Here is a 26,400-nt window from a genome sequence, read left to right on the forward strand (position 1 = left end):
CTAGTACTTTAGTGTGTAGTATCTGTACAACACACTAAGTTAATCTCTTGAAATAGCCTAAGTCAACATTTAAAAAATAATAACTCAGCCCAGGATTTATAGCCTAGATCAGTTGAACCCAAAAAAAGAAAACAAGGAACAAATAAAAGTGGAGGGCCATTGACATCTGATTTTGCTGTTTTGTCCACGTAGCACTCTCTCAACCGTCGAATTTTTTTTACAGGGTGTTACAAAACCCATTCCAGAAAAACCATGATTTTTGAAGTTGCAAACATCCAACATTTATACTGATTTCTATCATCTTTTTAAATAAAAATAAAAATTGAGTACAGAAGTATAAAGTAAGAACTTTAGATCAGTTGGTTTTACTCAAAATGAACAGACTTAAAAAGAGAAAGCTAGCTTGTTTCAAGGGCAGATACCATCCTCAGTTACTGGACCATGGCAGTGGGATCACTGACCTTTTCCTTCACTTGTGGTTGTGAACCTGAACAAAACAAAAGACAAGTCCGTGGGTCAGTAATGCAAATCCAAGAAGACTTAACCTTGAAGATTCTAAGAACTTTACATTAAGGAGAGTATGAAATACTTTACACAAGGAGAGTAATGTATTTCAAAAAATTGGGGATTTAGAAGAATAAGGCTGAAGTGACCTCAAGCTTGTACCTCACATCGCACATCCTGACGTGGAAGTGTTTAAGAATCATAGATGCTTTCATCGAGATATGAGTTAAAAAGCATCGATGGTTCCTATATACTTTCACACCAGGATGTGCTATATGAAGTACAAACTTGAGGTCACTCCAACACGACTCTTATTAAAATAATGACCAATTAAAAAAAAAAAAAAAAAAATTAGAAAATTTTAATTGATCCCTTGGCTTGAATTAAAAATTTTCAACCTATCCCTCCTTTTGAAATTTCCCAAATCAATCTCCCTCAACAATTTACAAAATTATCTCTGTTAAGACTTTAAAAATCTCAACCTGGAAATCCATGGAGAGTGAACTGGTTAGATATTTTCATATAAATTTCATTCTTAAAAATTAAAATATTTATTATTTATATTTTAAGCATCTTTTAATACAGTTTATAACATAAAGTAATGATTATATAACATGTTGGACGATTGTAAAATTCGAGCATCAATTATCAAATAAAATGTATTTGCCAACCAAAATGAAAATAAATAATAAAACATACTTGATATCAGGGCCTTGGGTCTGGTCTTGAACAAAATCTTGTGTCGAATAACTCCGATAACTTCCAATTCTGCCCTTGAAGAATTGGCATCACTATGCTCCTCTGGATTTATGACTCTCTTTTTCTTCAATACTACAAATGGTTTCTTCAAGGCCATTTTAGACCCGGATAATTCATGATACCCAACAGTGAAAGTGTAGTTCTCCTGAAAAAAATAGAAACCAAGATGATTGTGTCGGTATCTTAACCAACATGTTTCTTAACTTCTCATTGTTGTGTATATGTTGAGTTTAGTCCACATCGAATGTAATATTAGATGTGAAGCATTGTAATAAGGTGTACAATAATATACCGAATCATATCTATGAAAATTTAGATAAAATAGAGTAGATAGAGATTTGAACTTTTCTGTTTGAGTTTGTTATTAGTTTTTATATAAATCCCATTAGGATTATGTATTCATCATTAAGAATAAATCTAATTTCAATTTATTATTATAATATCAGAACAGGCCTTTCTCTCCTCCACATCATCCAGTTCATATCTCCATGTGCTTCGGCCCAGTTTGGCCCACACATGCAGGGGCGTGTTGAGTTTGGTCCACATCGGATACTCATGGCCTTGTCTCTCTCCTTATAAGTTCATGGGCCTTGCCACTCAAAGAAATGATTTTGAAGGTGCATTTAGTGTATTTTTAAAAACTTTACTCTAAGAATTGTTTTGAAAAGATAAAAGGGTTTTGAAACTACTTTAAATGCATCTTGACATATACCCTTCCGCCTCATGGTCTTGTTAAGGTGTGCCCTTGCCTTAAGGTCTTGTTAAAATGCAAAAAATACACTTTGAAAATTGGATTTTAAATAAAAAATGTCCTTAAATTTTTATTTTTTATTTACTAAAGATACTCCCGATGTTTATTCCTAAGGTGTATTTATTGCATTTTAACAAGGCATTCGTTAAATTGCAATAAATATACTTTGAAAATTAGAATCAGAGAGTATTTTAATAAAAATAATATTTTTAAGGGCATTTTCGAAACAAAATCCAATTTCCAAATGTATTTATTGCACTTTAACATAAAGGCACACGTTAACAAGACCCATATGAGAGTAATCTCATCTGTCGGTGCATTAGTTTCAATGTGGACAATTTAGCATACTCCTCCAAGTTTTGGTGAATATTTTGAGATACCTTTGTGTTTTCAGACCAATGACGCACCTCCTTGACTTTCATTATACTCTAATCGACTAAAGAAATGTCATTGTCATTGAATATTTTGTGAGAATCCCTTGCTTTTTTCCCCAAAATAAGTCAGTCATCTTTAATCTCTAAAAGATAATAGACTTTAGGGAAGAAAAATCAAGGGTATTTTCATAGGGTTTAAGGTGAGATTGAAAACAATGGATTGATTATGAGATTGAATAGGTTAAAAATATTTTTCCACGTAGGTTTAAAGAACTTGTAGATAATAGATATTTTTTTTTGGAGAATAATCAAGAGTTTTTTTTATTATAAATTACTTGAGGTTAAAGGTGAGGACATTTAGATCATTTTCACTAGTATATAAGAAAAGACCTAGGTCAAGGGCATATGTCATCAGTTTGAAACTAGGGCATATCAATCCGAACATCCAATTACATCATCCCAATTCTTAAAGAAAAGATTTTAATTTTCCCTGAATCGTCCTCTAAATTTTTTAATCACCAAATTGTGATAGGTCAATTGGTTAAGATCGTTAGATCTGGTTTGAGTTAGTAAAGGGGATCTCCAAAATGGGATCCTTGAACCATAACCTAATATATGATCCAAAACAAGCTTAAATGGGAGATCTCAAAGCTTAAGAGGGATCGTTCTGATCTATGAGGAAAACCAACCTGGGAAGAAGAGCGACAGAGGCGACCAATTTCGAGGTTCTGGATACGATCTTGGAACGTAGGTTGAGCTTCAACGACGCCTTGCAATTCCACGATCGCCCATTCTGGACAGTTCCCTTCGCCACAGCTGCACTTTACACGAATCTGCATGTTTTAAAAAAAATCTATTTTTCTCCAAAAACCAGAGATTTGAGCGAAACTAGTGTTAAATGTACTCTAAAGTATACACTAGGTTATGAAAGCGCGGGAATTTTAAGTTTCCCGCCACGTATGAATTTACTTGAATGCCATTTACTAGAGGGTAAATTTTAAAACAACTGCAACGGTTAAAAGAGGAATATCTCTACTAACTGTTGTACACCTACCTTAAACAAAGTTGACTTTGACGAAGAAACCGAAGCACACCTAATCAGGATCAATAAGCGGAGTAGGTGATCCCATTAGAACCTGTTGAAGCTTGAAATTCTATAAACAACATAAACCGATTGAAGTTGTAGAGATCGAACAAATCAGAAAGATCGTTCAAGAATCAATCACCAAAGATGCCTCGAGGAACGGTTGAAGTTCTTCTTGTCAGTGCCAAAGGGCTCGATGACACAGATTTTCTGTGTAAGTTCTCTTGCTTTTCTTCCGTGATTTTTCACGCAAATTGCTTAATATCTCAATTTTTCATAAGTCTATGCAAATATTTTCAAAAATATTTTCTTTGTTGAACTTATGTGATATGGTGTGTGCTGGGTTTGAGAGGGGATTGCACGTGGCCCGAGGATTAGTAGGGTGCTCTAAGAGGCCCAAATACCTTGATTCTTAAAAAGAAAAAAGTAGAGAGACCCTATCAATTTTGAATATCTCATGTATCAGAGTAATATTAGTACTTCATTTATACTTCCCCTGTTTTGCTGTTTGATGAGGTTTAAATGTTTGTGGAGCAGCTAAAATGGATCCGTACGTCATCATCACTTGCCGAACTCAAGAGCTAAAAAGCAGTGTTGCATCAGGTTCATTTCTTATTTACCAAGTTGAATATGTAGCTTTTCGACGAAAAATGTGATGAATCAAATGGAAAAACTAAAATATTACATTAATTGATTGGCAGGATTAGTTTTCCCTGAATACACATCTTGTACACTATGAAATTTGTGAATACATGCCTTGTATTAAAAAATAATGTAAGACCATGTAAGTAGCGATGAATGACACATTTTTTTAGGTCTTTACTAAGGTGTGACTTGTCACATGTCTGCATAGTCAGAACATCAAAATGTCACGTACATCAGCTTCTTTTGGACTAAGGAAAAAAGAAAAGGAATTAGATTGATCCTATTAATAGAAGAATGAACTTTAATCGGATTTATATAATAAATAAAACAAAATCTAATATAAGAAAGAATAATGTTTTTTTGACACCACTCTAACATACGTTCCCATACGCCCCCTGATGTGGTATGTGCTTAAACCATATATCTTTTTCAGTGGGATACGCAATTGCACATATTTATGGGGATGTACATTTGTGTATCCCGAGGAAACCTATGGTTTTAACTCATGCCACGTCAGGGGGCGTCTGAAAATCACAGCTCTATAAGAAATCTAATCTAATCATATTCTAATATTCAAAGAAGATTTTATGTATTACAATATATCTTATTCTATTGCAATACACCTTATTCAAATAGATCCTATAATTAAGGTTGTCAACGGATAGTGCTATATCCAAATTTGAATTCGAAAAAAAAATAGTAATATTCGAATTCGAATCCGATCGGATACCACTAACCAATATTCAAATTCGCATCCGAAAGAATTATCAGATATCCGAAACTATTCGATTCGAATTTAAATAATAAAAAATCTTTGATTTTTTACAATCAATTTACAGGCAAAATAGAGTTAAATTAAAGTAAAAATTACTTGAAAAATAGGATTTTTTCTGGCAAAGGAACACTCAATTCATCGCTAATCGATACCAATGCATCCTTTAAAGTTATACCATTGATGACATTGTTTGGAAAGTGCTTGGTATACTGAAGTGAAAGTGTACCATCACAGACGACGAACTCCCAAACCTTCTTCCCTCTAGTATTTAACATTGGTCTTAAACCTCAGGCCTGTGGTTTCTAATTCTAGTTGGATTGAAGCTCAGGCTTGCCATGGAAATTACTTGCAGATTATTTGCGCAGTTTGAGTTGAGAGAGGGAGAGGGAAAGAAAGGTTATCAACCACATATGTCTTGTCTTGTCTCGTCTTAGAGAAAGAGAGAGAGAGTTGTCTTGTCTTATCTTTATTATAAAGAGAGAGAATTGTCTTGTCTTTATTATAGAGAGAGAGAGAGAGAGAGAGAGAGAGAGAGAGAGAGAGATGTTTGGTCTTGTCTTAATTAATATTTAGATATATATAGAGGAAGAGAGAAGTATTTGAATTGGTTCTCAATGTTCATCTCATTTGCATGTATATGTGTCAAAACTATGTGACATATGGCGCATGCATACGTTGCGCACTTTCTATAGTGCGCCCAATTGCTTAGCTTTATTAGTTTAAATTAGAGTATTATAGGTAGGTCTGTCAATGGATAGCCGAAATCCGAATCCGAATCCGAATTCGAATTTGAAATCGAAAAATCAGATATTATTCGAAATTTTCAGATATCGGATTCGAATTCGGATGTGTTTTTAGGATTCGAATAGATTTCGGATATGAATTCAGATATCACTCATTGTTGTGTCAAATTACCCATCCTAGGATTTACCGAAGTCATGCCACTTGATTTTCTCAAATGTTATTATTTTTGAAGTTCTCTGAGTTTATCCAAGTTTATTATGAACATTTTTCTGTTTGAAACTGTCAATGATTCTGAAACCTGGATTACTAGTTATTAAGTTTCAGCCCTATATTTATAGATGTTGATGAAATATGTGTGGGCTGATGATGCTGGCGCAGGAGCTGAACCCGAATGGAATGAGAACTTTGTATTCACCCTCTCAGATGACATTTCCGAACTCACTATCAAAATAATGGACAAAGATACTTTTAGTGCCGATGATTTCGTGGGAGAAGCAACGTAAGTATATATTGTTACAAATTAAGTTTACGGATGTGATGTTACTACACCATTATGTTATGAATAAACATCATAAGTGGTTTTATTCAGCATGTAACAAAATTTATATTCGATCCATTGCATCTAGGGGTGGAGCCAAGATTTTCCTGTAGTGGGGGCAAACTATGGTTAGTTGTATAGTAAAGATAAATGATTTTAGAGAGAAATTAAGAGGTTTTTAGTTAGAAGTTGAAGAAAACGATACTTAGGTCATTTCTAATTAATATTTGAGAAGTCCCAGTCAAGAGGCAATGTCATCAACAAAAAATTGAAGAGGTGAAGGAGTGGGGACAAATGGGGCATGTTATTCATATTTTCAAATAAAAATTTAGCCTCACATTGAGGTTCTACATCAAACAGACGGTTGAGATGATATAGGTTTTCAAGAAAAATGTACCCCTAGACAAAAAAAATTGTATTGGTTACTAGGCAATCAGTATTGATTTTAGGAAATATTCATTATTCGTCTTATCTCAATTGTTTGTTTGATAGAGGGGTTGGAATCTAGCGTTTTCAAAAATAATAAAATAAAATTTGAAAGTGATGTATTGTCTATACGCGGATTTGTGACTTATAATCAAAGACATTGGATACATTTTTGGATGTGTGGTTCGATTCGAATTATCCAACTAATTAAAAAAGTATTCTGGTGAAGCTTATAAAACATTAATAAGATAGAGACAGGTGGAGTCAGGAATTTCCTGTAGTGGGGGCAAACTGTGATTAGTTGTATAGTGAAGATGAATGATGAGAAATTAAGAGGTTTTTAGCTAGAAGTTGAAGAAAATGATATTTAGGTCATTTCCAATTAATATTTGAGAAGTCCCGATCAAGAGACAATGTCATCAACAAAAAATTGAAGAGGTAAGGGAGCGGGGGACAAATGGGGCATGTAATTAGTTGAAAATATAGGGGTGTCTCAAAGTTTTGTGGGGGCAAAAATTGGAGGGAGGTGAGGGTGTGGGAGCAAATGGGAAGAGAGGTGAGGGAATGGGGACAAATGGGGCATGTAATTAATTGAAAATATAGGGGTGTTTCAAAGTTTTGTGGGGGCAATTGCCCCACCACCAGCTCCTTACTAGCTCCGCCCTTGGACTTGCATTCTGAAACCAACTGTTCTAGTAGTCCCTAGCAAATCAAGATTTTCGTTCGGGGGCAAATATCGATTTAAATATAATGATAATTCTTGTGCTTATGATGAATTCTCTGTATTCTCTTTCCTCTTTTTCTTATGGGTTCTTAAATTTCTCCAATAAAAAATATTCATTTAACTGAATTTACGTTTTGATGTTATTTTCAGTTTGAAATAAATCGTAAACCATAGATATAGGTCTGGATTTTTCCATTATTTTACATTAAAAAAAAAAAAAAAAAACATGGTATTTTATTTGAGGTTCACAAGAATGTTAAAAAAATACTAAAATTGCAAATGTGACTTACAATGGTACCCATTTTTGTAAAAATAAAAAAAAACCAAATTATCTCTAGTATGTAACTCCTTTGATAAATATTTTAAAAGCATGGTTGCCCTAGTAATTTTAGCCTCATAAATGACCGTTTTGGTACTTTCATTATAATACTTCTAATTATTTTTATCATTCCCAACTTATCTCTAGTATAATTATCTTACTACTTAAAATTATTCTAAATTTTAATTTGTGATCCTTGCAGTATTCCCCTCGAACCTCTGATTATGGAAGGAAACCTACCACCAACTCCTTACAATGTAGTCAAGGATCAAGAATATTGTGGAGAGATTAAAATTGGCCTCACATTCACTCCTGAGGTATAATTCTCTTTTATTTTCTTTAATTCGTGGAAAGAGAGAATGAAAAAAAAAAAAAGGAGAAGAAAATTAGTTGTTTGAGTGTGTAGATCCCTAGATCGAGGGATACATGAAATGAAAAACACTAAAAAAAATGCAAATTTTACGTGATTCGACTAAGCCTTTGACCATGAATGACAGATGAGGTTGTTAAAGTCATTAAAAGAATAGTTCATGCGTATCCCAATGTTACTTAACCAATATATAATAGGCACATTTTGAGTAATTTTAGTTGAGTTGTGATTTTCTGATGCCCCCTCTGACATGCACTCCCTAACGTGGCATGTGTTAGAACCATAGATATTTTCCTTGGGATATACAACTGTACATCCCCGTAGATATGTGCAGTTGTGTATCCCGAGGATAATCTATGATTCTAACACATGCCACATCAAGGAACGTATGTTAGAAAGGGGGGGATGTCAGAAAATCATTATTCATTTTAGTTCTATCAGTGTGGTAGAATCTTAGTTCTGCTGCGCATGTTTACATACTTGCCTACTGATCTATTTTCCCATTCAATATTACTTTTCACTTACTTATTTTGTTGTGCTTATAATCTTTTTACAATCTGTTGCATTAGGAAAATTGTGATGAGGGCTTTCGTGGACAAGAAGAGAGCTTCGGTGGATGGAAAGAATCTTCATCATAACAATGGAGAGGTGGACTTTGTTTCATGTGAATTCCAGTGTGCATCAACTGTTTCTTTGCCAAGATTTAGTACCTTAGGTGTAAGTGTGTTAATGTTTTGTGGAGCACTATTTGTTTTCAGTTATTTTTAGCCTCTCTGGATTCGATCGATGTCATTCTGACTTTGAGTGCACCCGTATTCTTGTAATTTGTTTTTCAACACTATTGAAAATGTTTTTACCTAGCATTCTGTGAGAAAAAATTGCAATTAGGTTTCTTCATCCAATGAGGTCATGAAATCGAGACATGAAGGTTTCCTATGGATCCCCATAGTTTTAGAACTTGTCAGGTCAGACTTGAAACTCAACCAAGTTGACTTGACTTGATTGGATTACGCGGTGACCACAAGCCGAAACTCAATGCAGCTTACTTTCCAAATTCAAATCCGTGAACCATCAAGGCAACTCATGGCTCAATCAAGACTGTAAGCACATAAGCTAACCCAGAATCAAAGCAAAAAAGAAAAAAAATCATCCGGTCCACGATAGTAGATCCAAAATTGACTTAATCAATCTTGAACACATTAAAAAAAGGCCATGATATAACAACAATCATTATGTTATGGATAATTGTGAAATCACACCATAGAATAAAATCACTTACGATATTTATTCAAAACATAATGATGTGTAATATCCTTGCCCAAAAATAGTGGCATTATAGGGTACCAATGTCAATACTTACATGAAACCTTCATATTTTTACACTAATGAATTTGTCATTAAAAGAGGAAAAAAGTTCTTATTATACCCCCAACTAATTAAAATATTTATCGCTTCCCAACTTAAAATTCACACGACATTTAAAATAAGAATCAACACTCCTACGTAAAGGCTTTCATCATAATGCTTGCACAAGATACATATACATAGGAGGCGGATCATGGGACATATGTAAAAACAACGGTTGTTCAAAATATGAATTAAAGATTTTGGATTGAGTTGAAGTTTAGTGAGAATGTTCTCTATAATGAGAAGATCATCCTCACAAAAAATCAGTTCAATCTGAAACTTTTAAGTCCATCAAAAGTGATTTACAAATTATTGGTAAAAAATCGATGATTCACATTCTAAATCACTTTTGATGGGGTTGAGATCACAATCACAAAAAATCAACTCAATCCAAAACCTCTAACCCGTATTTTGAATTTGTTTTATTATTACATTGTTTTTACATATGTCCCTTGATCCGTCCCCATATATATATATATATATATATATATAAAGCCATGAAATGCCATTATTAACAATAACCAATAAAAAAGAATAAATTGACATCAATGACGATCATTTATTCTGACCTCTTGATGTTGATCTTGTACTCTTCTCTCTTTAATATCTCTCCATCAAATAGAAGAAAGATATTTAAACCTCCTAAAGTTAAAGAACATAGTATTACCTTATTAGTTTTGAGTTTTAAAATTTACTTGGTATGTAATGAGTAAAAGTTGTGGTGCCAATAATAGAAATTCTCTAAGAAATCACTAGTCTCAAACGATGTCTAAAGTCATTCAACAAACGACGACCGCTAACACGGAAGGATGCCACTTGGAAGTTCTTTTAAAAAAAAAAACGGATTTCTAAAAGTAATGGCAGTTAAAGTCATTTTTGGAAATCTGTGTTTTTCCTGACATCTCGGCTTTATGCGAAACATTTTTCTTAATTTATTTTTCTCAAAAAAAGGAAGGAAACTGATTCCTCATTTCGCAATCCAATTTATGCATTGGACGGTGTTGACCGCATTAGAATCCCAAGAAAAAAGGTTTGACTCTGTAATATAAATTTATGAACAGCTGAAACCGATCAAAGTTGGAGAGATCGAACAAATCCAAAACCGCGTCCGAGAGGAGGAACGAAGGTGATTCAAGAATCAGTCACCAAAGATGCCTCGAGGGACGCTTGAAGTTCTTCTCGTTGGTGCCAAAGGTCTCGAGAACACCGATTTTCTCTGTAAGTTTTCACAAATTGATCTGTATCTCAACAAGTCGTGTTTTTTTTTTTTTTTACTTGATTTCTCATTCTATTTGCTTTAGAATTTAGATCTCGATTTCAATATGTTAACCAAAGTTCTGTTTTCAATCCAATCTAGCTTTAATTACATTGTATGTTCTTGATATGTGTTTTTGTAGATCCATGTTTTGATGAAATCTTGCTTCAAATCCTTTAGATCTAATACTTTCTAGGCTATAAATTCATGGATGTTTACTGAATATATGTTTTTTACTGATAGAAACCTTGTTTTTCAATATTATATTTTAGACAATGTTTTCCGCCTTGATTTCCTTGGAATCTCATGTTGTTTAATAGATCTTTTTGATGTTTGGAAAAATTTCCATTTATTTAAGAGAAATTTACAAAAACGGAGCACAATTATTGATTAATTACCAAAACGGTAAATTACCATTTTCGGAAATAAGCTCCTTACTAACAGGTTCTAAGCTGTACTAAGGATCGTTTTGCTCAAATGGATTACCACATCACATCACAATCCGACACCACAGCCCTCAAAATTTCATCGAAAAATTCTGATTCAAAAAAATAAAAAATAAAAGATAAAAAACAATTTGTTTTGAGCCTGATCCAAGATTTTGAAAATGGACTGCTAGCGAACTTCCAAACTTAAAATTAAAATTCAACAGTGAAAAATATTTGTTTTCGAATTTTCTTTTTTTAAAGTTCATAGAATTTTGTCCTCTAAAACTCTGAATCATCAGATCATGTACCTGGGCTTACCTTTTGGCATCCAAAAACATGATCCGATGATTCAGGGTGGTAGAGGACAAAATTCTATGAACTTAATTTTTTTTTTCTTTCCAAAAACTGTTATTTTCACAGTTGAATTTATTTTTAAGTTTGGGAGTTCACTAGCCGTCCATTTTCAGAAGCTTGGATCAAAATCCAAACAATTTTTTTTTGAATATGAGTTTTTTGATGAAATTTAGAGGGCTGTGGGGTCAGATTGCTGATGTGATAATCCATTTTAACAAAACGATCCTTAGTAAAGCTTAGAATTTGTTAGTGAAGAAAGTGTAAAAAAAAGGGTATTTTGGGTATGAAAAATTATCAGAACACTGTTCATTTTAATTTTTACTGATTTGGTAAAAAAAACTTATTTTCGAAAATGGTCAAAACGATCCTTAGTAAAGCTTAGAATTTGTTAGTGAGGAAAGTGTAAAAAAAAGGGTTTTTTGGGTATGAAAAATTACCAGAACACTGTTCATTTTAATTTTTACTGATTTGGTAAAAAACCTTAATTCCGAAAACGGTAATTTACTGTTTTCGGAATTAATCAATTTTCAGTGCATGTTTTGGTAAATTAGCATTTATTTAATCTAATGTAGCATTTTTTGGGAAAAATTCCACACTTTCATATGGGACCTGAGATTCAAAATGGGTGATTTACCAAAACACGGACTGAAAATTGAAAATTTACCAAAACAGAAACATTTATTTTAATTCCGAAATCAGTAATTTACCATTTTTGGAATTAAAATATTTTCATTAAAGTGGGGAAAAAATTCACTGTTTTATAAACAGAACTTTTTTTCACTGTTTTAAATGAAATTTAAACAGGGAAAGTACTTAATGTTTTATAAAATAGGAAAAAAATATTATTCATTTAACTTTTTTATCGTTTTGGTAAAAAAAATAATTCCGAAAATGGTAATTCGCTGTTTTCAGAATTAAAATGAACAGGGTTCTGTTTTGTTAAAATTTCAATTTTACTGTGCCATTTTGGTGATTTTCCCTTCAAATTGTGGAAAGAAAACAGTAGTTAGTGTTTTCTTATTCGCCAATGATCAATTTAAGTTTTACCAAGGCATTTTGTTTGAGAATTGATTAACGATAAACTGACGCGCTATGACATGGTTGACATGGCAAGTGTACATAACCATAGATTGTTTTCCTTATGTCTCCCGAAGAAAAAGATCTATGGTTTTGTGTACTTGCCACGTCAACCGCATACAGACCACGTACGTTTTAGCGTGTCAGTTTATTACAAAGAAAAATATCTATGGTTTTGTGCATTTGCCACGTCAACCGTGTACGTTTTAGCGTGTTTGTTTATCATGACTCATGAGAATTTGGCAAAATTGGACCAATCTTGCTTATAGTCAATTTATTTATTTATCTACTTGAAATTAGTGTATCTCATCATTTGCTATCAAGTAGAGAGATTGAATCATTGTAGAATATCTCCCGTGTCGGAGTGATATTATTACTTCCATGTTTCCCCCTGATTTACTGATTGATGAGGTTTAAATGGTTTTTTGAGCAGGTAATATGGATCCTTATGCTATCCTCATTTGTCGAACTCAGGAGCAAAAGAGCAGTGTTGCATCAGGTGCACTATCTATCCACTTTGAAATCTTCTTTGCCTTATTTTATTTGCCATGCTTCTTTTGGGAAAACACCTATAAGATCTTTATACCAAGTTGAACATAAGGATGTGAAATTGGCAAGCTAAAATGTTATATTGAAAGAATATTTTTCCTTGAATATATGTCTTGTTTTCTAGTATGAAATCTGTGAAAATTTCTCTAGACAAGAAATAACGTAAAACCATATAGATAGTGTAGATGTCCATGTGGCGTGAATTGCCGTGTGTCTGCCCAGTCAGACCACCAAATTGTTAGGTAGATTGCCATCAAGTAAAACGATGTGACACACTAGAGAAATTCCATGTATGATGATCTGATATTGTATATATGTCTAGTAATGTCCCCAAATCACTGTGCACAATGATATGTATCCTGGAATTAATTGGTCGTATGGCATTCCACAAAAGGATGGCAAACATGTTTATTTCTCTCATTATGGACTCCTCCCAACTTAATAGCTCAAACGGGTAGGCCTGATCAATGCTTGAGACCATATAGAGGTAAGGTTTGGTGGTTAAGGAGACCCTCCATGGATGCTCACAATGTCATGGGACCTGCTCCACTATCAACTAAAGTATCCATGTGAGGTTTCTTGCAGGAAAAGAGTGTATAACGTGTCAGGCATGGGTATGTAGCTTGGAACATTCACCGCATGTCACTAATTCCCGACAATCCCAAAGGGTTGGTGAGATGGCCAAGACCATGCTTCATGAAGCTAGAGGTCTTGAGTTTGAATCACCCCCTTAGGGGCTACCTTCAGGGATTTATCCCATAAATTACTTGGGGTGTGTGTGTAGGGAGGGGGGACTGCACGTTCCTGAGGATTAGTTGGGTGCAGTAAGAGGCCTGGATACCCTGGTTTCAACCCCCCCCCCCCCCCCCCCGCGGGTCACATCCACATGCATCATTGCCCTTTTATAGCACTCCAAATTGTAAGGCCTCAAAGGTCACTAAGGGGGAAACAGTGCTTTAGACTCGCAGCTGTGCTCTTTAGATCACACTCGGACCAGCCGTAATTGTGTCCATCTCCATCTTCCTTACAGCGGTTCCATTTTTTGTTCTTCGTTGATACAACAGTTGATAAAATGCCTGTCAATTCAGTTTAGATGGAAACGGAGCCATGTCACCCAACTCCTCTATTTCATCATGTGTTACTCACATCCTCATATCCTTAACTGCACCTATTTAAAGAATTATTTCACGCAAAAAAAGAAAAAAAAGATAAGATACTAAATCTCTAGATAGCTACATTGATACTTCTCCGACATGCATCATCCTAGTTCTACACAAAATAATCGAAGGGCACTGGATGAAGCTATTCTTTTCTTAATTGTAGTTGTTTATGAAGTTTTCTAGGGTTATTAAAGTTTGTTAGGTACTTTTTTTTTTGGGGCAAGGAGTTGTCCCTTGATCTTTGTATATATGATTATGAAACCTGGATCAATACTTATTATGTTTCAGCTTTGTACTCGTCAATGTTGGTGAAGTATATGGATTGATGCAGGCAAAGGAACTGAACCAGAATGGAACGAGAATTTCGTATTCATAGTCTCCGATGGTGTTTCAGAACTTACTATTAAATTAATGGACAGTGATAGTGGAACTTCAGATGATTTTGTGGGAGAAGCAACGTGAGTATTGCTTTAATATATAGAATATTTACTATTAAATCATTTTCAATTGTGGTATGCATCATGCATACAAGGAAGAAATTTTTTTTGCGGACATTATGGGGAATACAAATATTATCTGGTGTGCTTGGCACTGCTACTATTTATTGCCCTTGAATTGACTCCTAGACATAGCCTCCCCCCCGCCTGTAGTTCCTTTGTTTGCGATGGTAGTCTCTCTTAATTTATAAAGGAACATCTTTTCAACTCTTATTTTTCATATTATTAAAATCTCATTAAATTGTAGCTTGAAAAGTGCTCATGGGTCAGTGGCTGTTACAAAATATACGAGGCTGACATTGCTTTGTTTAGCTCTATTAATTTTTATGTATTATCATCATAGTTGAAGTGAAGTTATTCCAATTTTTATTTTATGATTCTTGCAGCATTCCTCTTGATCCACTGTTTACGGAGGGAAACTTGCCACCAACTCCTTACAATGTGGTCAAGGACCAAGAGTATTGTGGAGAGATTAGAGTTGGCCTCACATTCACTCCTGAGGTTTTTTTCTTGATGCCTTTTAATCTGTTTATATGCATTTTCATAACTGCTATAATGTAAACAACCTTCTCCATTAGTCACAAAAACCAGATGGGAAGAGAAATAAGTGAAAAAAAAAAAAAAAAGAAACAAAAGCACAACTTAAGTTCAAGCCCCATCTATCCCTATGTGACTGAAGCACTACAGGATGGGCATAATACGTGTTAGCTGAGTTTGAGCTGGACAAGTCTGGTTGAATTTTAATTGTGCAATGCATGTGTGCCTGGTGATCCAATTTTTTTTCCTTGTTAAGGATTAAAATTCATTAATTATGCTACTTCATGTTTTTTGTGTGTTGTGCTTATTAGTTGTTTACCCTCTCTTACAATAGGAAAGCTGTGGTGAGGGGTTCTGTGGACGAGAAGAGGATTTTGGTGGATGGAAAGAATCTTCCTAATAGAGAGATGGACTGTGTTCAGTTGTGGATTCCAGTGTTCATGGGTGGTTCCTCTGCCAACTTTTAGTTTCATGATGTGTGATGAATAATAGTTTGGTATTTGGAACTATTTTATTTTTACGATCGTTAAAAACATATGATACTGGATTACTTAATTTGGTGTCAATGGTGAACTATATTGTGTTCTAGAGTTCATAATGGTGGGATGAACGTGTGCCGGCATAGATCCTCCATGAATGACTGACCTTTCGTTCATCCAACAACCAACCCTTTGTCCAAGTAAAGCTTTAATCCAAGTGTCGTCTAACACAGAACATTCTGTTTTGAAGCAAAACACTAGTAAATAGCGTAAGAGCTTAGATTCAACTTAAATGAGACTATTTTGATGCCATTTGCTATAAATGCGTTTCAAACTCCCACATTGCAGCGATGGTTGGGAAGAATAGAAGGGAAGGAATGCTCAAGAGGAGACCAAGAAAATGGTTAGTATCGTCTATTGCATCATACCAATTTTTTTTTTCCCTATGGTTGATAGTTTTTTCTTCCGTGTCCCTCCTCTTCTCCACTAGGGCTAGTTGTGGGGAGTGGGGATTCGAACCCCAAACATATCCAAGAGAAAAACTAGTAGGATACTGCACTATACACAATAACCCACCTAAATTAAAATCCTCAAATTATTTGAATCACTTGCACCAAAATAACAACAAACGCGTTAAGATCATGGTGGTGAATGGAGATTTAGGTGACGAATTAACCTTATTATGGTATCATTAGACCATTAGAAGCCTTAGGGCCTTTAATTTGAATAAAAGAAAATTTGAATTTTGAAGATTTGAGCATTTAAATCCGTTGACATTTTTTTATATTACAAAAATACGTCTTTCTTTTCAAGTGGGCTTGTTCAAATTGGGGTGTCTACAATGCTAAACCTGAAAGCTGTGCTTTGTTAATTCTCAATGTCACTAGATTTGAAAAATAATGGACACCTAAATATTTTCTCAAAGTGGTCCAATGAAATCGAACTGAAAATTGTCTTCTCAAAGTGGTCCAATGAAATATAACATTTTTAATGTGCCTTCATCAATCTTTTTTTAGAGTTCTTTTTGTACTTGAACTTCATTTTGTTCGCATCCATTTACTGACCCCAAAATGAAATGAAGAAGTTCCTTGTTAGAAGTAGTCAATCAAAGTACTCCGAAGATAATTTCCCAACAAAGACAACATGATCATACAACTTCACAAAGAGGTGTTAGCATATTGAGAGAATTAACATATCAAGTAGAAAATTTTGTGATGCTAAGTTGATATATGATTAAGAGGGTACATATATGATTTACTAAAAGAATCTTAGGATAAATATAATCCAATCCAATAAGAGAGTTCAAATTTATGAATTACCCCATTACATGAATAACTAGAACTCATATTAAGACGAAATTCAAATCTATGATTTAAAAAAGAAAGAAAATGTTTTTACGCGGCTTGAAAATGAGTTACTTGAAGCATCCCCGTAGTGTAGGTTGAACCCAAAGGGGTGGTGGCACGATCATTGGAGACCATGTCTGAGACTCCATCGGATAATGTGGTTCAAAACTCCCGTCTTGTAAGTTGAATACTCCAATGTCAGTAGGCCCACATGATCGATGATGCTCATAAAAAACATCTATCTTATCATCGGTGAAGTAGATGTGATTCGGCTTACATCCAGGGAAGTCCGAAGCCAAAAGAGACATGGTAGAATTGTCACCCAAAAACAACATGCAACCACACAAGCATTTCACCTCGACCCAATTCATCTCAAGTTTAAAGACTTTGAATCCAACAGTTTTGTAAGTCCAAAAAATCCTAATAGGGCCCTTTTCCTCGACCACTCCAAACCCATGGACAAAGAATTTCACTTCCCTTATAACCAGCAACAGTTTCCCTAATGATACTACAAGATACTTCTTTAGTATCTTCTTCCAATACTCCTCTGGTAAGGATGGTGTAATTTGTACCAGCAAGGGTACTTGACGAGGAGACTTCATGTAGCAAGCCACAACATGTCCCTTGACATGGACAGCAATAAACCAGCCGTGATTGTATATAACATCCTCAAAACTATTCCATTTCCAATGATTCATGGAAGTCCAAGTTTTATCACCTGGCTTGAGGTAGCACAATCTTGAAAATCTACCATAGATTATCATAACTATGTAATCAGATGTTAATAGAGGATTGGCTGAGAGAACTGCCTTGTGTACGTAATTGGGATGTGAAAGATAATCATCAAAGCCTATGGATTTGGATTCTAAAAAATTAAGAGAGGGGAGATGGATCTCATTATTAATGGACAAGAAAGGGTTTATAAGGCGAATTGCCAAACTCTTATCGTCCACTGTAAATAACCATCCGAAACTGGAACCTCGGCAGTTGAGATTGTGGGGAACTCGTAATTTTAAATCGTAAACCCTTTTCTCTGATAAACTGTAGAAACTGCGTGTCTGACCCTTGTCATGATCATGCTTGGAGTTAGGAATCATGAGTACTGGAAGTTTAATTGGCAAACGAAGCAAAGAGTGGCGATTTTCAGTAAAAATTAAATGCAATTTAACACAAGTAGCACCAAATTTAACGTAATCTTCCAAGAGTAACCTATCCATGATCATAATTAGAAGATCGTCTGGAAGATCCAACCAATTGGGCGCCATATATCACAAAAAGATCTTAATTGCAATTTTGTGAGAAGAAAGGAGAGTAAGACGAAGGAGAAAAGTGTGATTGGCTGAATATTTATATGAATCAGAATAAGGTAAGTTGAGTCTAATTCTAATTCAAACTTTTGGCATCGTAAGGTGAAGCTACTTATAATCTTAATTCTAATCTATTTAGGATTGATGAGAAAGGCTTTTATCTTCTATTTGGTTTAACGTACAGGTTCGCTAACCTCTCGGCCAAATTTAAGATAAAATTACTTAATAGATACTAAAATAAGGATTTTTTTTTTTTTAAATATCTACAAATATTGGGCAATACCTTCATAATTTAGTGGTGTCAATGAAGAGCCGGATGCTAAATAAAATCTCTGTTCATGATCCTATTGATTTCGATTTTGGGTATGAGATCCTTGCAACCAAAACTGATCCGACAAATACCTGATACTGCGATACCTATTAGGTAGCCACTAAGATGGATGGATTATGTCTTTGAATGGGAAAAACTACGAAATTATCCAACAAAATAGAAATGAATTATGGGTCTTGTTAATTTGTGTACGTAGGGCACATGTTAAAATGCAATAAATACACCTGGGAAATAAACATCTAAGAGTATTTTGGTAAAAAAAAAAAAAAAAAAAAGAAATTTAAGGGCATTTCCGATAGAAAATCCAATTTTCAAAATGTATTTATTGCATTTTAACGTGTGCCCTTAACAATACCCAATTTCTTTATTTTTTATTATTATGTACATGTAACTCTTTATCTTGCAATTCCTCAATTAAAAGTTAAGATCAGCAATAAATTCTTCAAGCAAATCAAAATTTTAAAAAATAAAATCATAGAAAATTATAGTAATGACTATCTATTTGTTGTGGAAATTGTATAAAAATATGAAAAATGAATAGGAGTACATATATGATGCCCTTAACCAATTTCTTTCTTTATTTATTTATTTTAAATGTAACTCTTTATCTTGCAATTCCTCAATTAAAAGTTAAGATCAACAATAAATTCTTCAAGCAAATCAAAATTTAAAAAAATAAAATCATTAAAAGTTAAGATCAACAATAAATTCTTCAAGCAAATCAAAATTTAAAAAAATAAAATCATAGAAGATTATAGTAATGACTATTTATTTGTCGTTGAAATTGTATAAAAATATGAAAAATGAATAGGAGTACATATATGGTCCCCCCCCCCGCCCCCCCTTTTCTGACACATGCCCCCTTCACAGAATTGTAGATCAGTTATCTTGGGACACACAAGAAAAGATTTATCATTATGTGTATCTTGATGCAAATGATCTATGGTTTTGTGATGAGGGTGTAGACCGCGTGTGTCAGAAAATCATTACACAAGGGAAAAAGGTAAAACTTAAAGATTTCTTATTTTCTTTATTTTTTTAATTTTACTAAAAAATAATGGGGTAATCGGGCACTTGTCGATACCCTTAATTCCATGAAATCTAGGGAAGGGGTTTCTTCCTAAATAATCCCTTACTTTAGGTTGATATCTTGGTAGTTTGATTAGTAAAACTTTTTTCTTTCTTAACCGTTCCTGATCCCTTTCAAGTTTCAATAGTTGACTTTGATAATTCAGATCCTTAAATTGTGCGTTCGACCATTTTTAAAATCATCGTGATCAAGCACGTAATAAGTGTTGCGATCAATGATTATAAATTACCAATCTCAACGATTTAACATGAATGACTGGGACTAAAGCTTGAAATTGTTGAGATCATTGATCATCATCAATCTTGATGATTTTAACATGAATCATTAAGAATGCTAGATTTGGTGCTAATAAATTACGAATAAATTAGATTCTATTTAGTTTTAGAGTATTGTACTCTTTTAATAATTTTTTTTTTATTAGTATTTTCTTGGAAGGCCTTTTAGCTATAATTCCACGAGATTACCAAACCGAAAAATTGCTAACAGTTAGGAAGAAAATGCATCAAAATAATTTCAATGCATCATAACGTCATGGTCTTGGCTTTCTTTTAAATTCCTCAAATCTTATATATGCCCGATTAATGTTCCGAAATGACCATTACCAATCATTATTGGTTATGTGAGTCATCTTCATTTGTCGCAAACTGACCTCCAAGTCCCAAAATGATTACTCTGTGGACGCATATCCGAGTATAAGCAGTAAGGTATTATGTCATGCACCCAAACATCTCCTCACGAAGATGAAGATTGAGATTAGATTAAATTAGGTTTCTTCATCTACAGTTTGCATCTGTTTAGGATTAACTAGTAATTCCAACAAAAACCCTATTAAGGGTGATGTCATCTTGTTTAAGAGATTCAATCTAATTTATTCTTTTGAAGGCTCATCTAGGAAATTTAAAAAAAAAAAAAACAAAGATTTAAGTCATGGTTGCTAGTTTATCATGTAGATTGACATGTTTGGTGGAAAATGAGATATTTTATGAAGAAATTCGATCAAATTATCTTTTTAAAAGAACACACATCATTCTTCACATTGAACATCAAATGGGCAAATTAAATAGAAGTGAGAATGTTAATAGTCTTCATGTCATGCCCTAGTTTCTCGAGATTTCACTCGATACAAGATCTTTAACTTGAGTCTAAATCCCGGATCCAAATGGGTGAGATAAAGATAAATGAATAAGTACTAAGAAATTTTATAGGATTCATATCAGACAATACTACATAAAATAATTTCTATAAAAATCAATATTTGGGATTTTTGCAAATGGTTTCTTGATTTGAAAACTTGATTTAAAATATTAAAACTCCTTAATTTATAAGAAGAATAAATACAAACTTAAAGATCTTGAAAAAGTGGTCATAAAGTTGTTGATCAAATTTATGTTTTTATAAAATCTGTTTCAACACATTTTGTTGTAAAAACCATATCTAATAAAATAAAAAGTAATTTTTATATGAGATTTTTTTGTTTAGGAAGTTTAATCCTTGTATTACTCCTAGAATTTAAAAAATACAATACTTTGTATGATAATAATTTAGAATATATAACCCTAAAGTCATAATTTCATCAAAACTATCCGTGCAATAAAGAAACAGATCCCAAGGATATTAAATAAAAAAAATGCTTAACGATCTTTTTAGAGTTTGAATTTTTTTTATTGAAGGTCATACAAGAAGTCAGTAAAGTCAATCTCCACAAAATTTCATAAATTTTGATATCTAAAGAACTAATTAAAATTTTCGTTATGAATCTGGTCTAAAATTTTGTAAAACATGCCAACCATCAAATAAAATTTAAATAAGTCCCAATCAAGTCCAAAGTTAGGTAAAATGATAGTAATAATAATAAAAATTCTAAATAACATTATCAAATATTCCGGTTCAACAATGTCTATCATGTTTTCAAACACAACATTAAATAAGGGATATTACCTACAAACAATAATATTTAAAAAAAAAAAAAAATACAAAACAAATAGTGTAGTTCTTAAATTAAATCTAAAAAATTTAATTTAAGTTCTAATTAGAGATCTAACCAATAATAACTCAATTGAGGCAATGTAGTTATTTTATATCGGTTGGAAACTTCTATGCTCCTGAAAAAAAATGCAGACATTTTAGGTGAGAAATCTTCTCGTAGTTTTTCATTTATTAAATATGTTTCAAGTCAAGAACACATTCATGGATGTATATATAAATAAATAAAAAATTCAAAAGACAACAAGTATAATAATTCTCAAATCTTAGTACACATAATAATTTTTTTTTTTTTTTCTTTTCCACCAATCGTATTCTAGGATTCTTTCTCGAGGTTAGGTTGGAATTTATTTAGGTTAAGGTTCGGTTGAAATTGATTAGGTTAGGGTGATGTTGGAAACTGATTGAATTGGGATTTAGTGGACTTTTAGGAGGTTGGTGGGTTTGCAATGGATCTTAGGTTTGAGAATAGAATGGTGGTGAACGGAGATTCAGGTGATGAATTGACTTAATTATGGTATCATTGGACTATTAGAAGTCTCGGGACCTTTAATTTGAATAAAAGAAAATTTGAATTTTGAAGATTTGAACTCTTAAGCCTGTTGATATTTTTTTATATTATAAAAATACTTCTTTCTAAACCTTTTTCGAGTAGGGCCTATTCAAATTGGGGTGTCTACAAGGCCAAACCTAAAAGATGTGCTTTGTTAGTTCTCAATGTTACTAGATTTGAAAAAAATAATGGACACTTAAATATTTTCTCAAAGTGGACCAATGAAATCGAACTGAAAATTGTCTTCTCAAAGTGGTCCAATGCAATGTAACATTTTTAATGTGCCTTCATCAATCTTTTTTTAGAGTTCTATTTGTACTTGAAATTCATTTTGTTCGCATCCATTTATTGACCCCAAAATGAAATGAAGTTCCTCATTAGAAGTAGTCACTGAAAATACTCCAAAGATAATTTCCCAACAAGGACAACATGATCATACAACTTCACAAAGAGGTGTTAGCATATTGAGAGAATTAACATATCAAGTCGAAAATTTTGTGACGCTAAGTTGACATATGATTAAGAGGGTACATATATGATTTACTAAAAGGATCTTAGGATAAATATAATCCAATCCAATAAGAAAGCTCAAATTTATGAATTACCCCCATTACATGAATAACTAGAACTCATATTAAGAAGAAATTCAAATCTATGATTTAAAAAAAAAAAAGAAAATATGGCCTATTCCAAATTTATGCGGCTTGAAAATGAGTTACTTGAAGCATCCCCCTAGTGTAGGTTGAACCCAAAGGGGTGGTGGCACGATCATTGGAGACAATGTCTGAGATTCCATCGGATAATGTGGTTCAAAACTCCCATCTTCTAAGTTGAATACTCCAATGTCATTAGACCCACCTGGTCGGCGATGCTCATAAAAAACATCTATCTTATCATCGGTGAAGTAGATGTGATTCGGCTTACATCCAGGGAAGTCCGAAGCCAAAAGAGACATGGAAGAATTGTTACCCAAAAAAAAACATGCGACCACACAAGCTCTTCACCTCGACCCAATTCATCCCAATTGGATCAAATTTAAAGACTTTGAATCCAACAGTTTTGTAGGTCCAAAAAGTCCTAATAAGGCCATTTTCATCAACCACTCCAAACCCATGGAGAAAGAATTTCACTTCCCTTATAACCACCAACAGTTCCCCTAATGATTCTACAAGATACTTCTTTAGTATCTTATTCCAATACTCCTCTGGCAAGGATGGTGTAACTTGTATCAGCAAGGGTTGATTAGGAGAACTCATGTCGCAAGCCACAACATGTCCCTTGACATGTACAGCATAAAACTGGCCTTGATGGTATATAACATCTTTAAAACAATTCCATTTCCATTGATTTATGGATGTCCAAGTTTTATCACCTGGCTTGAGGAAGCCCAATCTTAAAAATCTACCATAGATTATCATAACTGTGTACTCAGAGGTTAATAGAGGATTGGCAGAGAGAACTGCCTTGATACGTAAGTGGGACGTGAAAGATACTCATCGAAGTCTATGGATTCGGATTCCAAAGAATTAAGAGAGGGGAGATGGACCTCATTATCTATGGACAAGAAAGGATTTATAAGGCGAATTGCCAAACTCTGATTGTCCACTATAAATAACCACCCAAAACTGGAACCTCGGCAGTTGAGATTGTGGAGATTGTGGGGAACTCGCAATTTAAAATCGTAGACCCTTTTCTCCAACAAACTGTAGAAACTGCGTGTCTGACTCTCTTCTTGATCTTGATCTTGATCATTCTTGGAGTTAGGAATCATGAGTACAGGCAAACGAAGAAAAGGGTGGCGATTTTCAGTAAAAATTAAATGCAATTTAACACAAGTACCACCAAATTTAACATAATCTTCCAAGAGTAACATATCCATGATCATAATTAGAAGATCGTGTGGAAGGTCCAACCAATTGGGCGCCATATCACAAAAAGATCTTAATTGCAATTTATTGAGAAAACAAGAATATATAGAAAATAGAGACGAAGATAGTCTTGATGGATGGATGGCAAGAAGAAAAGAGAGAAGACGAAGTACTGATGGCTGAATATTTATAAGGAATAAGGTGTCCCGTTCTAATTCTAATTCAAACTTTTGGAATCATAAGAAGACGCCACTGCTAATCCTAATTCTAATCTGTTTAGGACTGATGAAAAGGGTCTAACTTCTAATTCTATTAGCTTTAATGCGAAGGTTCGCTAACCTCTCGGCCAATAAGATAATTTTACACTGAAATACGACGGTTTGTTGTTGTTGTTGTAAATAACTGCAAATATTGGGCGATACCTTCATATTTGGGGTGTCAATCGATTGGTCCTGGGTCTGTTCCTCGTATACCCAGAACGACCATAAATAAAAGAAATATTTACGAAAAAGTGATAAATTTTTGACGAATTTACAATTTGGGCTCACTGATCCTTTTAATTATCAAAACATGAACAATAACGAATTTGGAGGTTTTTAATGTGATTATTTCGCTGGGTTTAAAGAGATAATTTCATTTTAAACCTTCGAAATTGTCCCTTCGTTCTGAATTCTTTCTAACGATAATGTGATTGTTCACGTTTTAGTAATTAAAATGAATAGTGAGCTGGAATCGTAATAAGTCATTTTCAACTCACGAAATAGGTATGAGAACCTTGGAATTAGAATCGACTATACAAATACCTTATACTCATTGTGTACATATTACCGACTAAGATGGATTATGTTTTATTAAATGAGAAAAAAATACATATATCCTATAAAATAGATAATTATTTATAAATGTAACAATTTATCTTGTAATTCCTCAATTAAAAATTAAGATCAGTGATAAATTGTTCAAGCAAATCAAAATTTTAAAAATAAAATCATAGAAAATTATAGTATGAATCATTTATTTATTGTTGAAATTATATTAAAATATTAAAAATGAGTGGGAATATGTAGAAAAAAAAGGTAGAAATTAAAAACTTCACATTTTCTTTATGTTTTAATTCTACTTATGGACATCTCTTTGTAAGTCTTTAATTAGACTACTAATTTTATTATAATATTATAAATTTATTATTTGGATACCCATCGAATACTCGTGGGTATCTACAGGAGATCCGATTCTTATTGGATCTTTGAAATAGCGATTTAGAACCAAATCCAAAAATGATCGGATCGATATTGGTGGATCCAAAATCGATTAATCAATTTTCGGTGCATCAGGTAATTGGGTACACCTTGCACCCTTACTTAATGTATAGGAAAAATTGCTTGATGAAATCAAGGGAAGGGACTTCTTCCTAAATAATACCATACTTTAGGTCAATATCTTGATAGTCCTAACCTTTTTTCCTAACCGTCCTTGAACCCTCTTTCAAGTTTCAATAATTCAAATCCTCAAAGTTTTACATTGTTTACAATTGTCTGTTTGACCAATAATTGTTGCAATCAATGATCATAAACTACCAATCTTGACGATTTAACATGAATAACTGAGATTGAAGCTTGAAATTGTTGAGATCATTGTTTATAAATCATCAATCTTGATGATTTTAACATGAATCATTAAGAAAGGTAGATTTGGTGCTAATAAAATATGAATAAATTAGATTCTGTTTAGTTTTATAGTATTGCACTCTGTTGATAGATTTTGTTTTATTATTAATATTTTCCTGGAAGGCCTCTTGCTAACAACTAGGAAGAAAAGGCTTCAAAATAATTTCATGTAGTATCTCTAGTAGTGATCTAAGTGTATGGGGCTAACAATTTTTTTTTCTAAAAGTTGAAAATTGAGTCTAGACAACAAAGACAACAATAGCAAAACCTGAAAATTGAGCTTTGTTAGATTTCAATGTCACCATATTTGGAACATAAAAATACCAGATAACTATTTTTTCAAAGTAGTCCAATGCAATATAGTATAAATATATAAATGTCTTTATGTATATATATATATATATATATATAAATTTATTTTGATAAGTAGCATTTTATTCATAAAAGCAGAACTAGGCCAGTCGAGATGATCAACCTAGCAGGACCTTACAAAAGACGC

The 26,400-nt window shown here is 33.3% G+C and overlaps 4 protein-coding genes across 5 annotated transcripts; 2 read left to right on the plus strand and 2 right to left on the minus strand.

The window, feature by feature from the left end:
- Positions 1 to 164: 164 nt before the first annotated feature.
- Positions 165 to 5,283, minus strand: LOC147389682 (chromosome transmission fidelity-like protein). 2 transcript variants are annotated; one of them, XM_086419610.1, is made up of 4 exons: positions 5,119 to 5,283; positions 3,078 to 3,221; positions 1,204 to 1,408; positions 165 to 487 (listed from the first exon to the last, which is right to left on the minus strand). In XM_086419610.1, exons 1-4 carry the CDS (start codon positions 5,119 to 5,121, stop codon positions 432 to 434), a joined length of 408 nt encoding a protein of 135 aa, XP_086275736.1. In that variant the 5' UTR covers positions 5,122 to 5,283; the 3' UTR covers positions 165 to 431. The 2 variants fall into 2 exon arrangements, with proteins under 2 accessions (XP_086275736.1, XP_086275735.1); XM_086419609.1 differs by lacking the exon at positions 5,119 to 5,283 and having other exon boundaries at positions 166 to 487; positions 3,078 to 3,293.
- LOC147389683 (elicitor-responsive protein 3-like) lies at positions 3,472 to 8,876 on the plus strand. The gene is made up of 5 exons (XM_086419608.1): positions 3,472 to 3,686; positions 4,010 to 4,075; positions 6,015 to 6,135; positions 7,846 to 7,960; positions 8,583 to 8,876. Exons 1-5 carry the CDS (start codon positions 3,620 to 3,622, stop codon positions 8,649 to 8,651), a joined length of 438 nt encoding a protein of 145 aa, XP_086275734.1. The 5' UTR covers positions 3,472 to 3,619; the 3' UTR covers positions 8,652 to 8,876.
- Positions 8,877 to 10,388: 1,512 nt separating this feature from the next.
- Positions 10,389 to 15,875, plus strand: LOC147389684 (elicitor-responsive protein 3-like). The gene is made up of 5 exons (XM_086419073.1): positions 10,389 to 10,638; positions 12,968 to 13,033; positions 14,575 to 14,701; positions 15,127 to 15,241; positions 15,612 to 15,875. The coding sequence occupies exons 1-5, from the start codon at positions 10,572 to 10,574 to the stop codon at positions 15,675 to 15,677; spliced, it is 441 nt and encodes a 146-aa protein (XP_086275199.1). The 5' UTR covers positions 10,389 to 10,571; the 3' UTR covers positions 15,678 to 15,875.
- A 1,058-nt stretch (positions 15,876 to 16,933) lies between these two features.
- Positions 16,934 to 18,615, minus strand: LOC147389685 (putative F-box protein At3g25750). The gene has a single exon (XM_086419072.1). The coding sequence runs from the start codon at positions 18,365 to 18,367 to the stop codon at positions 17,171 to 17,173; it is 1,197 nt and encodes a 398-aa protein (XP_086275198.1). The 5' UTR covers positions 18,368 to 18,615; the 3' UTR covers positions 16,934 to 17,170.
- Positions 18,616 to 26,400: the final 7,785 nt, after the last annotated feature.

This window comes from Akebia trifoliata, chromosome 12 (assembly GCF_017979445.1).
Source record: "Akebia trifoliata isolate Shusen 1 chromosome 12, ASM1797944v1, whole genome shotgun sequence".
NCBI classification, from domain to species: Eukaryota; Viridiplantae; Streptophyta; class Magnoliopsida; order Ranunculales; family Lardizabalaceae; genus Akebia; species Akebia trifoliata.

Bases quoted from the DNA above. Each gene is read 5' to 3' on its own strand.
- LOC147389684 (XM_086419073.1), top strand. From the start codon at position 10,572: ATGCCTCGAGGGACGCTTGAAGTTCTTCTCGTTGGTGCCAAAGGTCTC. The intron at 13,034-14,574 runs GTGCACTATCTA...GGATTGATGCAG, and splicing joins AAAGAGCAGTGTTGCATCAG to GCAAAGGAACTGAACCAGAA. The intron at 14,702-15,126 runs GTGAGTATTGCT...TGATTCTTGCAG, and splicing joins GATTTTGTGGGAGAAGCAAC to CATTCCTCTTGATCCACTGT.
- LOC147389683 (XM_086419608.1), top strand. From the start codon at position 3,620: ATGCCTCGAGGAACGGTTGAAGTTCTTCTTGTCAGTGCCAAAGGGCTC. The intron at 3,687-4,009 runs GTAAGTTCTCTT...TTTGTGGAGCAG, and splicing joins CGATGACACAGATTTTCTGT to CTAAAATGGATCCGTACGTC. The intron at 6,136-7,845 runs GTAAGTATATAT...TGATCCTTGCAG, and splicing joins GATTTCGTGGGAGAAGCAAC to TATTCCCCTCGAACCTCTGA.
- LOC147389685 (XM_086419072.1), bottom strand. From the start codon at position 18,367: ATGGCGCCCAATTGGTTGGATCTTCCAGACGATCTTCTAATTATGATC.
- LOC147389682 (XM_086419609.1), bottom strand. From the start codon at position 3,227: ATGCAGATTCGTGTAAAGTGCAGCTGTGGCGAAGGGAACTGTCCAGAA. The intron at 1,409-3,077 runs GTTGGTTTTCCT...TATTTTTTTCAG, and splicing joins TCTGTCGCTCTTCTTCCCAG to GAGAACTACACTTTCACTGT. The intron at 488-1,203 runs GTATGTTTTATT...TGTTTTGTTCAG, and splicing joins ACCCAAGGCCCTGATATCAA to GTTCACAACCACAAGTGAAG.